The following is a 19413-nucleotide window of genomic DNA, read 5'->3' on the forward strand; positions in this document are numbered from 1 at the left end:
ACCCGGAGTATGGTCTTATACGGAGCTCCCATTTGGAGTGGGGCCTTATCAGCGGCGACGAAGTCGCTGCTGAGGAGGCCCCAGAGGGTGGTCGCCCTGCGAATGTGCAGGGCATACATGACGGTGGCCTGCGCTGCCGTATGCGTCCTCACTAGTACTCCGCCGTGGGACCTCGAAGCCGAGGTCCTAGCGGAGGTCCGCACCTACCGGCGGGGAATGAGGGACCGAGGCGAGCTACCCACTCTCCAAGAGGTGGAGCGGGAGCGCCGCCTCGCGGCGCAGCGCATGCGAGATCGGTGGAAAGAGGGCTTGGCGGATCCCTCGACTCGCCCCTCCGTTGGCGCGGGAGCCCTGGCGCAAGTTAGGGCGGCCAGGCAGCATCGTGGTAAATGTTCACTGATCCCACGGCGCCGACTCAACCGGCGAGAGGGAAACCCGGGGGGTTTTAGTGGGGTAGGCCTTCCAGCCTGGAGATAGGAGAGTCCCCACATAACCCCTGAGTCTCCCTGGGCTCAGGAGTATCCATAAGGATTTCACCCACGTCAAAAAAAGGGTGGTTTAGAAGGTGGGTCAGTGGTTGGGATAGGAGGTGGGTCAGAGGGTGGGTCAGGAGGTGGGTAAGGGGGTGGGTTAGGGCGTGGGTTAGGGTGGTTAGGGGTGAGTTAGGGGTGGGTTAGGGGTGGATTAGGTTAGTTAGTTTAGTTGGGGGGCCGGTTGGGTATTGGCCCTAGATGCTCTCGAGAACCGGTTCCGACGGCTCCTAGATGCCTGTTTGGAGACGGGCCGGTTCCCAAGTATGTGGAAGACGGGCAGACTCGTGCTTTTGAGGAAGGACGGACGCCCCGCAGATTCTCCCTCTGCCTACCGTCCAATTGTCATGCTGGATGAGGCCGATAAACTGTTTGAGCGAATCATAGCTGGTCGCCTCATCCGGCATCTCGGCAGAGAGGGTCCCGACTTATCCGACCATCAGTTCGGTTTTCGGGTAGGACGGTCAACGATTGACGCTATCATTCGCGTCAAAGCCTGTTCAGAAGAAGTGGTAAACCATGGCGGGGTAATGCTGGCGGTGTCTCTAGACATCGCCAACGCGTTCAATTCCTTGCCGTGGGGTTGCTTTGGGGAAGCACTGAAGTACCATGAGGTGCCTCCCTACCTACGTCGGATCGTCGGGGCCTACCTGTCTGAGAGGTACATTTCATACCCTGGGCGGGAGGGGCGGTTGTTGCAAACGGTAATGTCGTGTGGGGTCCCGCAGGGGTCAGTGCTAGGACCGCTCCTGTGGAACATCGGATTCGATTGGGTGTTACGGGGAGATCTCCCTCCGGGCGCCAGCGTGATCTGCTACGCAGATGACACGTTGGTGATGGTACGAGGTGAGACTTTCGCGGACGCTGCCCGTCTTGCCACGGAGGCGGTGGCACAGGTTGTCGGTAGAATAGAGATGTTGGGACTCCGGGTGGCGCTTAACAAGTCAGAGGCCATGTGCTTTCATGGCCCTCGGCGGGCGCCGCCACGGAGTTCTCATATCACTATCGGTGAGACTCGCATCGGAGTCGAGCTCACGATGAAGTATCTTGGTCTCGTCCTCGACTCTCGATGGAACTTCCGCGAGCACTTTACTCTCATGATCCCTCGTTTAATGGGAACGGCTGCTGCTTTAAAGCGGCTGTTGCCCAACCTCGGAGGGCCCAAAGCGAGCAGCCGTCGCCTGTACATGGGAGTGGTGCGCTCGATGGCTCTATACGGGGCTCCCGTACGGTCTGACGCCCTCACAGAGAAAAACATCGCACTCCTGAGGAGATCTCAGAGGGTGATGGCGGTCGGGGCTATCAGAGGATATCGCACCATATCCTATGAGGCGGCATGCTTGTTAGCGGGGTCTCCTCCCTGGGACCTGGAGGCGGAGGTCTATGCTGCCATGTATCAATGGCGCATTAACCTCCGTCTCCGTGGCGAGGATCCCACGCTGCAGGAAGTGCAGTCGTGGAAGTTTCATGCGCATCAGTCCCTGCTTAGAAAGTGGAGGGGGCGACTGGCCCTACCCAGAGCCGGGAGCTGGACCGTGGAGGCTATCCGTCCGGTTTTTGAGAACTGGATGGACAGGGCGCATGGGTCCTTGACTTTCCGGCTGGTGCAGGTGCTTTCCGGGCATGGTTGCTTCGGAAAGTACCTGTGTCATATAGCGCGGAGGGAACCGACAACCGAATGTCACCATTGTGGCTGCTGTGAAGACACGGCACAGCACACGCTGCAGGTGTGCCCAGCCTGGGCCAATGAGCGCCGTGAACTTGTTGCCGCAGTGGGGCACGACCTGTCACTCCCTGCAATGATCAAATCAATGCTGGAAAGTGACAGGTCGTGGATGGAGGTAGTATCCTTCTGCGAACACGTAATGTCGCAGAAGGAAGCTGCGGAGCGGGAGAGGGAGGCTACCACCCTTCTTCCAATCCGCCGCAGGAGAGCAGGGCGTCGGAGGAGGCACCATCATGCCCTCCTTCAACCCCCATAATAGGGATTTTGGCAGTGGACGCGGGGGCGTCCGCCGCCCGTAATGTATAGATCCCGAGGTGGCGCGCGAGGTGGTCCTGCGTGCCCCGGTAAGTGTTGAATGGGGTGGTGTTTCTCCAGCTCCACCTCAATGGGAAGGGGCTCTCGGCCGAGGGCCAGCGCCGTCGGGACCGCGGAAGAGTGCGAAAGCGTTCCCGTAGTCCCGGCAAAAGGTGCAGGGACGGAACACCGTGGGGTTTTAGTCGGTAGGAGTCCGACATGATCTCTCTGTTGCCCCCGCAGCAGAGAGATATCCATGAGGATTTCCCCACGTAAAAAAAAAAAAAAAATGTTGGGGGGCCGGTTGGGCGGCCGCCAACCGGTCCCCTAACCCACCCCCTAACACACCCCTAATCCACACCTTAAACCCATATTCGTAATGACACTTTTATTCGGTACTTTCGGTTTTAATTGTTAGTGTCAATTGTTTCTTAGAACAACTAAAAAAATTAATTTCAATTAAAGCAATTCAATTTAAATCAATTGCAATTAAACCAGTTGCGACGCGTCGCAATTGATTTAATTGCAACTAATTTCAATTGAATTGGTTTTTTAATCTGATTGAATTTCTGATTGAAATTTAATTGATTAACGCCCAACACTGGCGTGCGCCTGATGGTAAGCTACACCATAGCTACACGCCTATCCATAGCTGTTGCATCTCCACTCAGAGCTTTAAGCTGCGCCCGTTACACTGAGACATAAGTTGACAAGTCCCATATGCCTGTAATTTTACCAGCACCCTTACCCTTCAAAACTGGAGCACAATAATGCTGACATTACTGCTTGGCGACAGAAATACATAAGGTGGCAGTACTTCCCTGGACGAACTCTTTCACAAGGAGCTCTACTAATTTTATGCTTAAATAGTTACGATATTTTACATATACGTAATTTTTTTTATGTACTTCGTATTATTTATATTATATGACACCCAAGTGGACATAGGTGAACTACGGAAAGAAATAATTGCCCGTGATCCACCGAGATGAACCAGTCAGATAGTCCACGGGCAAGAAGCGACTTTTTTATGATTTTCATGTACAAAAGTACTTTTGACGTATGATCACGTGTGGCTTTTCGGATACTTTCACACCGATAGATGGTTCAATCGGTCTAATGAGATTTTTTTCACATTTGTATAGCTGATTTTCTCAGCATACCGTTACATAGGCTTTCATATCCCCGTTTCCAAAACGCGTCCAACTCGTACTCGGCTTGAATAATTTGGACCCGACTTAATTAAAATGGTTTTAGTGGAGACTACATTTTTAATATTCAAAGATGATTAAGAACAAGAATTCCGGTTCGTTAATCTGGTACGACAAACAAGGAGGGAAATTCCTACAGGAGCGAATGATCGAACTATCAATCGAGCAAATAGCACGTATAATTTCGATATGTGTTCTTCAGCTCATACTGAATTAAGTGATTGTATAAATGTTTTTTAATTTGTTAATACGCATGCAGAGAGTAAGACTAAATTGCATTGTATTACAAAACAAGTAGGGTAAATCCATACAAACGTAGTAGTAATGTCCACCGCGCGTCTTGTACGGACGCACACATTCGCGTAATCTCGCGGTGCAGTCACGTTGCAAAGCGTGTGACGCCATACGCCGTTCATTATAGACCTGAAGCGTTCGCTTGGTATTTAAAAAATGACATCAAATAGTAGACGTGTTTGTTGTTGTTTTTATGGTGGTTTGAACAAGGTAACTCAAATTCAGAATTATTCAGCATTTCATTTCCATATAAAATTATCAATACGTAAGTACTGCATTTAACAAAGGTTACTTCAATATAACGCGAGAATGCTGTGAAGAACACCTTAATTTTTGAAAGATTTATGTTTACAATTTGGAGGTATGACTAAAATAATAATGAGAGAACGCTACGCTCCGAGCGAAGTGTAGTACCTGATACGCCCATAAGGCGGAAGTTGCCTTACTTGTCTTAACTATACTAAGGATTACTTACAAAATATGAAGGTATGCACAGTATAGGTGGCAGGATGAAGCTGCAAAGAATGGCGATCGTGCAACGTCGGTCGGTGCACAGTGCAGAGCTATGAGACGGATACCTGCGAATAATATACATGAATTGTTATTGTTAAATAATTCAAGAGTTAAATACCTATTATTGTCTGCGAAGACCATTGTCTGTCAGTCTGTCTTTTTTCGAAGATGGAGTAAAATGACAGTTCATTACGCAAAAGTGTTGTCCGCTTACAAGCAGCTAGTGATTGCAGTCGATAAATATTTTATCGAGTATTACTGATTTCTAGTCACACTTATGTAATAAATAGCCGAACTTGTTTCATTTGAATCATCATTGGCCCGTTATTCGGCTCAGGTTGCTAGGTCATATGCTTTATAGCCATATGGTGTAATACAAACCTGGCGCCAGTGGATGTCGGCAATGTATTATTATATACGCGTGCTGCGCTGTTTTGGTGATAACAGATTAATTAGTATGTTCTTTATAGAGTGAAATTTAAATGTGTGGAAAGATAAAAGAAATGCACATTAAGCAAAAGTCGTAGAAAAAAGTTGCTCGTTTGAATAAATGAATGAATGAATGAAATATTCTTTATTGCACATTAGAAATTACAATTATAACACAGAACAGTACCCACGCAAAACAAAATAAAATGAAGGAGAGGAATGTAGGTAAAAAACAGACTTAGTAGTTAAGGAAATGTTCCTTAACATGTCGTTTGAAGGAATCAAGAGATCGGGAGAGATTCGGGGATCGACTAATAGGTTCTGGAAGATAATTCCATAGCCGAATAGCAGATACAGTAAACGAGTTGGAAAAAAAATCAGAGGCATGTTTAGTATGAATCTATCAGAGGAGCGAAGACAACAGCAGAGTGTAGAAGAGTGAAAAATAAAATGTTCTTTAAGGTAAGGCGTGAAGAAATAGAATAAAGTAGAGTAAAGAAGGGAAACTAGTGAAGGTCTCTACGCCGGTGGATGGGTAGCCATTTAAGTTGTGTGCGAAACTGGGAAACGTGGTCAAACTTACAAAGTCCGAAAATAAAACTTACACACATATTTTGGAGGCGTTCCAATTTATTAAGCAGGTTGATTGTCAGATCCGGATAACAAACATTTGCATAGTCCAAAATTGGATATAGAATGCTTTTGATACACAGAATAAGCGTTTTAAATTGAATTACCCGAATTACGAATTTCAAAACACAACAATACTTCGTAATCTAGATAGTAAGTAGTTGTCTTTGTTTACGCACTAGATTTGTACAATGTTTTTAATACAAATAAGAAAAAATCCTTTACTCCGGCTGGATTGGACCCAGTGCCTTCAGCATACCATGCCTGACGTTCTCCCAACAGAGCTATAGAACGAACCAGCAGACCGTACGAATTTTTGTATGTGCAGGTCTTTGTTTTTTTAACGATTTTTTTCCGTAGCGCCCTCTGTGAGAAATCTGTGAAAGTTTCTTTAACTCAGCTCACGGTTGTAAAACGTCGTGATATTCCATATAACTCAATCTCAAGCATTGTTATCATAATGCTCAGTACAATTATTTGAGACTAAATAGTAATCATAGTGATATTTTTTTTTATTCGTAAAAAGATTTGTACAGAGCATTAGGTACTATAAAATGCACATAATATAAAGTAAGTAATAGTTGTATAAATTGATTTTTGAACTGCGATTATCACACACAAGTACAAGCTAAATCAGTATTCGACCGCATCATTTGAGTAATTTGAGTAATTATTAAGAATTAGATGTTGCCTGCGGCTGCGCACGCGTAAATTTGTTACGTGCATTATTTACTATAAAAACATAAATCAAAGTCAAGCTCGTTCAATACGCTGACTTCCCTGAGAAGAACGAGTAAAAAACTCTATGGATTGCTCTTTTCAAAATAAATTTAAACGCTACGGGATACACTTTGAATCAAATTTGTGTGGAATCTAGAGCCATGTTATCTTTTCAACATTATTCCAACAAATGTAAAGAATACGATTTTCTATACAGAAGATTTTTTTAAATACTTCGTTATATAACTTACCAATTTTAGGGGTAGTTTTGGAAAGCCCTGAAACACGTATTTAAAGTATTTTGCATTTACAGTATCCAAACCAAGTTTAAAGCAAATCGCACTTCGCGTTAAAGAGTTCCCATACAAACTCTATTACTCCAGTTCGCCCTTATTTAGGGGTAATCTTAGAAAAATGTCATGTCAGTCTTTTACTATTTGCATTATAGAATATTTATATTAAGTTTCACTTTTGTTATTTCATGGAATACGATTTTTCATACAGAACATTACCTTTATTACCCTCTTAAGGGTTGAATTTCGAAAAATCCATTATTAGTACGTTTACACTAAATAAAAGTAACATACCCTCAAATTACCATGTTTCTAGGACATATAGTTTTTGTTGTGCGCACATGTGCCAGTAAATTGCTCCAGACCTTACTCCTTAATATACTTATATATAGATTGGGAACATTCAATTTAAAATGAAAGGTAAAAAATGTTATCGACCAAGACTTTGTCTATTCATTTCAATTATCAATTAAACAGTTTTTTAATTATCATTTCACATAACATTAAATGACTAATTGGTAGGCACTTTTTTTGTGATCATTACATCATAGTAACACAGAACCCTAAAGACAATACACTTTCTGTTGTCATTTTTGAAAAAGTCACGAGGATCGGCCATATTTGTCAAGTAAACAGAATTGATATAAGTTAAACATAATTTAAAAACACACTTCCCTTAAAATGTTCATCGTTGGTGCCATCACCCTTCACGATTTTAAATCCAGACAAAAATATAGTTTCATTTCCAATTGACTGCCTGACGCAAAGGGCATATCACTGTTATCAATTTTGATTAGTATTCTTTTTAGGTCTAGGCGAAATTTCCAGGAATATTTCCAAGACTACCTTCCAAGACGCCTGTTATTATTCCTTCCTTGTACCCAATTATATGTGATCATCAATTCTTCCATCACTTCAAAGGAAATGTTACAGCGCTATTCATGTAACCGTCATATTTCGTATCGTACAAAACTTTGGAAAGAAAATACTACGGTCCATAATAAAAAACATAAAAGATTTTACGGCAATCACGACATCTCAGGAAACCTTTGAAGTCAATATGGGAATGACAAATTTTTTTAGTGATATCATGTAATGGGACGAACAAGTCACGCGTCTCGCGACACCTGTACAGTTACAATGCCTTTTATAATCTTAAATCGAAGAAATCTGAGGGACACTGCTACTGCACCCACACGTTGAGACATAAAGTTGATTGTCCTATGTGCAAACGGCGACTTTTAGTAGAGATGCAAACGCGATGTAGTAGCGATGCAGCTGCTAATCGTCTACTTTTGTACACACGCGCGTGATTTTAAGCCACTGCTTAAAACTGCGCGTTTGTATCGATGCAGTCACGCGCTTGCATAGTGATGCAAGCGCGTGAGTGCATCGATACAAACGCGCGATTGCATCGCTACACTGTCGCGATGCAGTCGCGTGTTTGTATCGATGCACTCGCCTATAACTCACAAGTGTAGCGATTCTGAATGTCGCCGTGTATAACCACTCTTGCCTTCAAAATCCGAACGGAAATTGACAGGGTCTCTGCCAGACAACCCTCGATGTAATGAACCACGTCTGTAAAATGACAACGTTTTAGGAGACAGATTTCACGATTCTACGAACGGAATTTATCGATAACTTTTTTTTATAATTCTATATACTTGGGTGACGGGATAAACAAGTCGTGCGCCTGGTGGTAAGCGACACGCCTATTCATAACAGTTGCAGTGTCAGTAGAGCTATAAATTGCAAAGAACTTATGGGCACTGCCACTGCGCTCGTTACCCTGAGACATAAGTTTACAAGTTCCATGTGCGTGTAATTTCACCAGCACCCTTATCCTTCCAAACCGGAACGCAGCAATGCTCACATTACGTGAAATGGCAATACTTCCCTGGACAAACTCTTTCACAAAAAGCTTGACTGCCACAAAAACATATATGCTAAAAGAGAAGAGTTGTAAATTGTGAAATTGTACAACTTTTCTACAAAATTTAGTTCATATATATATAAATATTGTCTGTTACATTGTTTCGTGAAGTTCATATTATTTTTATGACTTTCACGTGATAAAACCACTTTTGATTATTACATATTGTATAATATAATGCCCCATATATATTATATGTGCGATTATTCTACAAAGGGTATTATGACTTGTTTTACTAAATGCAATTTGATCGCAGAAATTTCCGTGAAAGACTCTCACGGCAAGATTGTGAATTTTACATTTAAAACATTAATTGTTGTTTTAAAACATAAATTAAGTGTTGTTTCTAACATGCTAACGCTGTCACCCAAAAAGTTAGATGGAGCTATACAATTAATAATTATAAAACAGATAGCTATATGCTTATTTAGCAGCGTTCAAAACGTATGGTAAACGTACCGGTTATGTGCAAAGGGAAACATCACGTTTTCTAAAATGTTTTTCTTTTAAATTTTATACTTCACAATTTGAAGTAAGACAAATTTATATATCACATCTTGCCGTTATCATTGAAATGATTATGGTTAGTTTGCAATTTGATAACAAAATTCGAACGCACATTCTTTCTAAAACTTTGATTAATTATTGCGCTAAACTCAAATTTGGCGCTGTTTACGACTTACATTGTAATAAAGAATTAAGAAACTTACAATGTATTTATACACACTGTGACGAAAAACTTGCCATTCTCCAAAAAAGTTTGTCACTGAACAATGCTTTTTATTGCTTGATTTAGACAGCTAAGACATTCAATTGGACATCACAGACATATTTTTTTTATAATTACGCATACACTCAACATAGCCCCGCACTAGGGACACCCTGTGTCGCGGGTGTCATGGACACACAAATAAACAACTACAAATTACACCCAAACTCACGAGAGAAATAAATATAGACCATACAATTATTTCTCCCGGCCCGGGAATCGAACCTGGGACCTCTGCGTGGCAGTCCAACATGGTAACCGTCCGGCCACGGAGGCATTACGATACGATTTTAATAAAAGAAAAAAGGTAAAAAGGCTTTTGAACGATCAATCTAAACCGCATGGAAACTGACCTGTTTTGTGAGGTCATAGAACGAATTTGACAAGTAATTGAACTTACGGGCTAAAACAGGATTCCTATAAAAGTTCAGAGACAAAATTTCAATAAATAAACTGGCATGTATGAAAACCTGATGCACGACAAGGAAGCGAAAGTGATATGTCAGAAGAGTAACTGGATGAGACATATTTACTTTACAAAACATTTATCGTATTAACCGCATTTTATATACCTACAAGGTTATTTTAACCGACTTAAAAAACCGAGTAGGTCTTCAATTCGACTGTGTCTTTCTTTGTGTGTATGTTACGCGATTACTGGACGATACTGTAGGATATATGAAACGAATTCGATGGTTCTTTTCTTGTTGGAAAGCGGTACATCAGCATTGGTCCATTAAAATTTTTAGAAAATATTCCACCTCTAAGAGCGTTTTTCGTATGTCACAGGGATCATTTTGTATCTAGGTGTACAAGCGATATTCGTACTTTCTCGACTTCGAATCGGACTTAGTGCACAAGCGACATCCGAAGCGGGTCCGAGTTTTCTAGATTGATATAGTCTGGGATTCGGAACGAATACGAATGAGATGCAATGCGCAAACGCGCTTAGCGCTTAGGGTGCAAACTAGAAGACGAATTCGGTTTCGCGCACTTTCTGGTAACCGATTTCAATCATCATCAACATGGTTGGCGGCCGTTTTATTATCCAATCTTGGATGTAGGCCTCTTCCCTCTTCTTCCATTCTTGGCGATCTTGTGCCCGACTCATCCAGTCTCGACCTCCGTGTCGTCGGATGTCGTCCATCCAGTGCTGCGGTGGTCTGCCACGCCCTCTGATGTCTGTGGAGACCCAGAGCGGACATCAACCGATGTCAATAAAACTTGACAAATAGATGTAATTCCACATACTTTTGAGGTCGGTTTTTTTAAAGTTATAATTATGTCTAATACTTCATAGATCTCTATTTGGTAGGACGGTGTGGTAAGTTCAAACATGCAAGCTCTCCGACTTCTCCAGCGTTTGGCACAGACTTATTACGTTTAGAGCGATCTATTTAAATATGTTTATTTTTGTATGAAAAATAAAACGAAAGTCAAATCTAATGAATTATTAAAAGTCATGGAACAAAAGTTGTTGTTTATGAAATTAACAATACAGTTCTGCGAGATTGTTAGTATTTTACAAATAACCCTATATAATATCGTTGCCGCATGCATTTTGTTTGGTGAACGTTAGCAGAACTATAGTAGAACTTCTTCATGACATCCTGTACTCACGGTATTCTAAAACGATTATAGTGTTTGTTGTGAACGTCCCTTATTTCTAGAAATACTTCGACCTTCATTACGCAGAGATTTCAATCTAGCATATCCTCACACTTAATGGAACTTTAATTCAAGTTAGCGCTAATTTTAGAAACGAAAATCGAATACGAAAGTGTATCTAGGCTTTACAAATGGTTCATTCAATGTATTTTGGAACATAGACACAAAAAGCAGCAAATTACGTGTTTACCATAAGTAATTATCAAAAAAATTACAAATGGTGGACGTTTTACAATATATTTTTCAGAAAAAATCAAACATAAATACATGAGTAAATATCGAGTTCTTAGGTTTTCACGATTTAAATCCGAAAAAAAATTGTTTCATTTCCTATACAGGAGAAAATTTTCCTTAGAATTTTCATTCACATCATTTTAATGAGAACTTTTCGGTCATGCGATCAAAATTACGAGTAACGACTGTGAACTGGCAATCGGTACTATCTCAATTTTAACAACTTTACCGAATGCGGAAAAATATGTTTGCGCCATTTATATAGTAACTGGTTTATTGAAGAAAAATACGTAGTTTTTAAATATTTTTATTACACATGTATGTATGTACACTACGTATTTTTATTTAATAAACCAGATGCTATATAATTGATGCAAACAATTTTTTTCTTCGTCCTGTTTGTCCAGTTTGTCAAAATTTAGATCGTACCGGTTGCGGTTCACAGTCGCTGGTAAAACTGGAAAGATTATCCTTAAAAATTTGGTTACCATGAAAAGCTGTCATAAAGATCTTATAAACTTTTAATTAGACTTGACTGAAGCACTCCTACGACGTTTTTTGGTTACAAAAACCCCCTGAAAATTATTGCGTTAATTTGTCTAACTCATATTGTTAGTAAGTTTGCCGTACTTCAGATATCAAACTTTGTAATTGTTTATTGTAATAAGTGCCTGTCTACGTCTTCATGCTGCAACTGAAAACTATTTTCTTTTATAACATCAAGTGACGGGACCAACAAGTCGTGCGCCTGATGGTAAGCTACACGACTGTCCATAACAGTATCAAGGCCATTCAGAGCTTTAAATCGCAAAGATCTGAGGGGCACTGCCACTGCTCCGTGTTCGAAACTAAGTTCTCTAAAATATGTAGTTATAGACTCCAAGTTTTTGGCCCGATTGTTGTTTTTTTTTCATATCACACAATTGATATATTAAGGCCACATCTGCAAACTGACAACTTTTCGGGAGAGAGTTTTAAAGATTCTACGAACGTAATTAGTCGATAACTTTTTTTTAATAATATCAAGTGACGGAACGAACAAGTCGTGCGCCTGATGGTAAGCTACACGCCTATCCATAGCTGTTGCATCGCCACTAAGAACTTTAAATCGCAAAGATCTGAGGGGCACTGCCTCTGCTCCGTCACCCTAAGACATAAGTTGACAAGTCCCATGTGCCTGTAATTTCACCAGCACCCTTACCCTTCTATACCGGAGCACAGTAATGCTGATATTACTGCTTGGCGGCAGAAATAGGTAAGGTGGCAGTACTTCCCTGGACGAACTCTTTTACAAGCAGCTCTACTGCTAGTAAATGATTAATCTACTATAATTTTGTATTATTTTAATCCCCACTAGCGTCTTATGTTTTACGTCTATTTTGTTTCAAACTCATACAATTTTAATTCGTGTTCTAATACACTACATTATAGAAACCACATCTACACAAAACAACGATATTCATGTAAAAGATTCCCCATTATTACGGTACGTCAGTACGTCATTGCTGTAAGTCGTAGTTTCCCAAAGTAGTCCCTACTGCCCTCCAGTACACGCTGAAGAGTCCTAAGAGTCCTAGTCCAAAAAAACTGAATCTATGGTCTATATAAACTACACTACAAATATATAATTTTTTCCTTGTGATTTTTTGTGTTCAGTTAATACGTATAAAAATACTATAAAAATGCTATAAAAGTGTAGATATATACCCATACTCACAAAGCGCATTGCTTACTGCCTACGGATTTGTTTCCCGATAAAACGTGTGTAGCGTAGGCACCTACTAAGCAAGCAAGTTCTATTATCGACTATACAATATCTTCACTTTCCATCAGACGAAATTGTGATCAAATGCTTGCCTTTAATCAATAAAGTCTCCTTCAAAAGCAAAGTAACTTCAATATAAATCGCAATAACTTAGAACTTTAAACGATGTCTTTTTACAGCTCTCTGGACAAAAGCTTCGCTAAATGGAGGGGTTCGAATTACGGATATTTTGAAGGCTGCCAACAATCGTAAAGAAGACTAAAGAGATTATTGTTACCAGCTGAGTACTTTCCGCGATGGTATTTACGCCATTATTTAAAGAGAAATCTTTAAACAATAAACGAAAACAACTGATGACAAATTATGGGCTATATAAAACGCTATTCAATTTGCCAGAAATAGGATAGACTTAAGATAGAAAGGTAGTAGTAGACAAATACAAACATTCTCCATTCAAACTTAGACCGATCGTGCATATTTCGTACTGCGAACCAAATGTTTGTTATCGAATTGAATATAAAATTTTATATGATCTAGTTCTTAGTTTTCGTGATTGCTAATTACATTACGTTGGAAATAAGGATTTTTTTATAATACCAAGTGACTGCACGACCAAGAAGTGTGCCTGGTGGTAATGACACGCCCGTCCATAGCAGTTGCAGTGCCTTACATACATACATACATAAGTTTACAACTTCCATGTGCCTATAATGTCACCAGCACCCTTTCCCCTCAAAAGTGGAACGCAGTAATTCTCACATCACCTCTTAGTGACAGGAATAGATAAGGTAGCAGCACTTCACAAATTGACTTGGATTTGTCAACTTAAGTCTCAGAGTGACCGGCAGTAGCAGTGCCCCTCAGATCTTTACGGTTTAAAGCTCTGAGTGGCATATTCAGGCGGTCGCATACCACCAAGCGCACGAGTATTCGTCCCGTCACTTGATATCATAAAAAAATAACAAAGGTTTTTTTCTGAGTGTTCGATCTTTGTATTAATAATTATAATAAACTAGTGGAGTAATTTTACATAAAACATAATTGAATATGAATTCAATAAAAAAATTAAAAACAACAAAATTATATTTTTTTTCATTCACCCTGCCCCATCAGAGAAGTGTTCGGTACATCAAATTTTACTTCTCAAGATTAAACAATCGCATTACTCTCTACAGTCTTCTATATACCCGTTTTAGTTTAGTTTAATGACACGATTTGGCGTTCCCCGATACCACATTATCTTTTATGGAAATGAGGGAGTTAAAGTTAAGACACTCTATATTCTAATACTATCATTTTGATACTGAGTTTCGAAACTAGAAATAGTTATTTCGAGAAAATCTATCATTTGATGTCGTTTAAATTCGATGTGATATTTTGTTGCTCAATAATGTCATTGGTTAAACAAAACAGCTCACAGTTCCAATGATTAAATGTTCTGTTATGAATTTATTCTACACGAAAACAAGAAATAACAAATTATCCCCTACTAATTATAGAACCAACGTTTTATGAATAATGAAATTCCGGAAATTGCTCACCTACAAACTTTTAAAATAAGACAATAATGAATTAGAAGTTATATTAGTTAACACTAATCGAATTTTAATTAGAAGTCTACTACAAAAAGTGTTTTATATAAAACAAAAAAATTTAGAAAAGTGTTCAACTTGTTTTTTTAAATGTCAATAAGGTTTCAAATTGGCAATGTTTTAAGACTCTATACGACCTATCCAAACTAATAAATGCGAACGTAACCCTGTCTGTTACGTTTTCACGCTTAAACCGCACAACCAAATTTGATGAATTTTGATAGATAGAGGGGAACTAATAATAATAATAATAACGCACACACTCATAGCCCTGCACTAGGCAAAACCCTGAGTCGCGGGTGCCATGGACACACACATTGACAACCACAAATTACACCCAAACTCACGAGAGATATAAGTGTAGGTCATACAGATAATTCTTCCGGTCCGGGAATCGAACCCGGAACCTCCGTGTGGCAGACCAGCTTGGTAATCGGTTGACCACGAAGGCAGTTAACAAAACGGTTAAGTTAATAAATAAAAAAGTCATCATAAATCAGATGTAAGCAGTGTAAACTGTCACCGTGTTCCTAAACGAGAGCTAGCCCTGTTTATTTAATATCTTACGATTCAGTTTTGACAACTGTACTGACACATTCACATTACCTCAAATGATTTGACACTATTTTTTGCTACTTTTAGTCACAAAAATAAATCTGTGGCGCTAGTGAAAAAGGGTACAAGGCAAAAAAGACAACTTTACAAGGAGACGCAAAAAACAGTTAAAGCTGTAAGGTGAGGCGCACTTTAAGTTAAAAAAATACTATAAACGGTCAGAAATTAATTTATTGTTCCTCAACACATTCTCCGTTAGCGTTAATACACTTTCTCATACGAATGAACTAAGTTTTAAAACATTTATGCCACTCCTCCGTGACAATCTCTGAAACATAGTTTTCATACTCTTCTACAGCCTCTTCAGGTGATGAAAATCGTTGACCGCGTAACTGGTTCTTAATTTTTGGAAATAAATAAAAGTCACAAGGTGCCAGGTCCATACTGTACGCGGGATGGCTCATAAGGTCAACGTTGTTCACCTTCGAAAATTCATTTGTCTGTCTGGTCGTGTGAGAACTGGCATTATCGTCGTGCAAGATGATACGGCGTTTACGGTTATTTTTACGGAGTTTGTCAATAACTTCCGGCAAACAAATGGTCGTGTACCAATCGTGCACTATTCACGGTAAAACGATTCTTCAAAGCAAATGTAGCCACGTGTCCAGTTTTATTAAAAAAAAGAAGCGATCATTCGCTTAGAGGCACTTTGCACGCGCGCGACTTTGGTTGGTTTCGGCTCATCTCAAAAGAACCATATGCTCGATTGCTGCTTTGTTTTAGGATCGTAACTATAAATCCATGTTTCGTCATCTGTTACCATGTCCCACACCAAATTTGACGCCCCTTCATTGAATCTGGCAAGTATGACATTGCACCAAGTGACGCGATCCGTTTTTTGAGCCTCAGTCAAGTTGTGTAGGATCCAACGAGAGCACAGCTTTTTCACACCCAAATGTTTGTGTAGTATTGATTGCATTTGATTAATGCCTATGCCTAAAGATGCTCGAATCTCATGGTATGTCACATGCCTGTCTGTTTGATCATACTGCGCACAGCGTTGATGCTTTTGTTGTTCACAGCAGTGGACGGGTGACCATCACGAAATTCGTCACTCAAATTCACACGACCGCGTTTGAATTCTGCAAACCAGCTATAAATAGTCGAGTTACACGGTGCTTCATCGCCAAAAGCAGTTTGAAGCCTTACACTTAAAGTCTTAGAAAGTTAGTAGTAGTAGTAGAAACGAAAATTTTCGCGAGTTAAATCCATGGTGATGTAGACAACCAATTTCTAAAATGACGCCACAATGTAAAAACAAGTGACAATCAGATGAAACAAACTGTTCTACAGCCAAAGAATTCTATTTTCAAATGTTGTAATAATTTTTTAAATATTGTTTATGTAAGTGGCCAGTTCCGGAAACTTTTAGTGCGTCGTATGTATGATATTAAGTTAAGTTAAGTTAAAACACTTAGTAGTGTTTTTCGCATTTCCCTGTAAAGTTCGCTTTTTCGATTTGCATCCCTTTTCAGTAGAGACACAAAAATCTTAAAGGGGTGACATAAGTGATGAAAGTTTCTATGGAGAGCCAATCATTTCTCAAGTAAGTAGTACAGTAGGTTACTCGAAGTACTTCATTCTACGCAGACGAAGTCGCGGGCACCAGCTAGTGCTCAATAAAACTGATTCATCGTAACCTCAATAATAAATGGCGAAATTCGTGTGTTTTGTATTAACTAATACATTTAATTAAAAAAATAACGCAGAAAATACAACTACTATTATTTTACATATCAATAAGTAGAATTTGGACATATTGCCACGTATAAAATTTAAAAAAATCTATATTGTCATAGGAAACCAAACTGCACACATCAAAAGTGTCTAAGGATCAAAACACGTTTCAGCTAATTAACAAAAATTAGATTTATCAATTAATTTTTTTGATTAATTACATTCTCAAATTCAAATTACAAAATGAAGACCAAAGAATTCCACCGGTGTTAAAAAAAACGAAAAAAAAATTTGACTGATTTTTAAAAATTGGCAAAATCGAGCTTGATCCCTAGACACTTTTGATATGTGTATTTTTTTCGGATCTAAACCACGTTTAATACGTATATTTCTTACCCATAATAATGTCACATGTGATCATACGTCAAAAGTGCTTTTATACAAGAAATTTGTAAAAATAATAGGAACTACACGAAACAAATTATATTAAAGTGAATTTTTATAACTGCGGTCGTATTTAATCATAAAAACGTATCGACAAAATAAAGCTGTCTATTCGATAGAACCTTAAAGCCTCTCACATAAAAATTTGTCATTTTACAGATGCGGTCTTATTACACCAAGGGTTTGATTAGTTTTTTATAACAACGAAATTTTTATTTGAAAAAAAATACAAATATATTTAAACCAAAAATAATAGTTTCATTTTCAATGTGCAACAATGGCGAAAACCTAAGAACTCAATATCTGCAGTTTTCCATATTTATTTATTCTTTTTTTTTAATTTAAGTATTTATTCCCAGATTACAAAGATTATGTTAGTACGCCTAACATACATATAAAACACTTTATTTAAACTTACGAACTGCGACATATGACATTTAATACTACATTTAAAATTTATATAATGCTCGTTAGTTTACGAACTCAATGTCCTCGATTGCTTGGAAAACTAAGTTCTAGTTCGAACCAATCAAAGTGGATGAATTTTAAATGTTGTAGGCCAATGGCTAGGTCAATACCTACCAATGCTGTAGCGATATATTTATGTATTCTAAACAGTATGACATGGTTTAAAATGAATTAGCTTCCAATAAATGGTATGTTGTACTCACATTTTGTAATTCTTTGAAGAGTAATAAACTGGAATTTACTAAACAATTCCGAAAAGATAATGTACATTATACAATAATAATAATATAATGTATACATTGCGCTACGTAAATGAAATCTTTAAGTGGTGAAAAGAATCACGTGCAAGACGGTGGTACATGTTGTTTTCTAAATACAAGACTTTTTTCCATGCCCTGAATAATCCGTAAAACAAAACCTCTTAACACCGAGTTCTTAGCATTAAAAAACTTTCTACTAAAAATATAAATATGCATCAGCTGTTCATCACTTCGTACAAGAATTAGAAAAAGGTGTTGAAATGTGTTAAAATATGAGAAAAAAGTTTTAAGGCCCTGCATAATTATTTCTAAAACCCTAATGTAAAAAAAGTAAACAAGTGTTTATGTGGTAAAAAATATAAAAATAAAACTTTTTTTTAATAATGTCAAGTGACGGGACGAACAAGTGTTACCGTGGTGGTAAACTACACACCTGTGTTAACCACTAACAGTTGCAGTGCCACTCAGAGCTTCAAATCGCAAAGATCTTAGAGGCACTGCCACTGCGCCCGTCACCCTGAGACGTAAGTTGACAAGTCCCATGTGCCTGTAATTTCACCAATACTTACCCTTCCAAACTAGAACGCAGTAATGCTCAAATTACCGCTTGGCGGCAGAAATCGATAAGGTGGCAGTACTTCTCTGGACGAACTCTTTGACAAGGAGCTCTACTGCTACTAAGCTTAATTTAACAGAAAAATCATTTTACCGAATGTCAACGAGGAAGCATGGGGCTTCGCGACTCGGTACCTGGCAACGTTATTTGTAATTAGTCAAAAAATATAACAACCACTTCATAATACATACGACAGTTCTATGAATAGAAATAGCAAGATTGAAAATCTTTCTGTCCTAACTTTGTTTGAACTTAACCGCTTCCTTTTAATTGCACTCCAACCTTTGACGTAACGTAACCAAGTGCATATTTACGAATGCTACTGTGAAGTGGGCTCTAGAGTAAAGTCATTTGTTCATCAAAATTATCGTTATGTGGTATCGCACTTCAGTTTCTCGTAAAATGTCAAATTCCTTTTGAACTTTGAAAAGGCATAAAGCATGCTTGTCGCTCATAATATTTCCTTTGTCGTCATATTCAAAAGTCTTGCTTCAGTTTCAACGCAAAATTTCACTTGCGGTTGAAGGGGAACCTGTTTTCCTTTAGTCACGAGTAAACTTGTTTATTTACCATATTCATATACGATATTCATGGTGTTACAGAGGTATATAATTGCAATAAAGAATCATATTTACTCTCGTCTGTGACTTAATATCTCTTGATATTTGATAGTTGAAGTCCTAATCCACAAAGTAAATTAATGATATCAATTTATAGGAAATGAAACTT

General features: G+C 39.1%; 1 protein-coding gene across 1 annotated transcript in view; it reads right to left on the reverse strand.

Moving 5' to 3' along the window:
* LOC113230706 (sex peptide receptor-like) overlaps nt 1-19413 on the reverse strand; it is an 81015-nt gene that overhangs the window by 19317 nt on the left and 42285 nt on the right. Inside the window, exon 5 of the mRNA XM_026464756.1 lies at nt 4531-4633. Within this exon, the coding sequence (XP_026320541.1) occupies nt 4531-4633 (103 nt within the window). The remainder of the gene's footprint in view (nt 1-4530; nt 4634-19413) is intronic.

This window comes from Hyposmocoma kahamanoa, unplaced genomic scaffold (genome assembly GCF_003589595.1).
Source record: "Hyposmocoma kahamanoa isolate Upper Pololo Valley unplaced genomic scaffold, ASM358959v1 64, whole genome shotgun sequence".
In the NCBI taxonomy this organism is placed as follows: Eukaryota; Metazoa; Arthropoda; class Insecta; order Lepidoptera; family Cosmopterigidae; genus Hyposmocoma; species Hyposmocoma kahamanoa.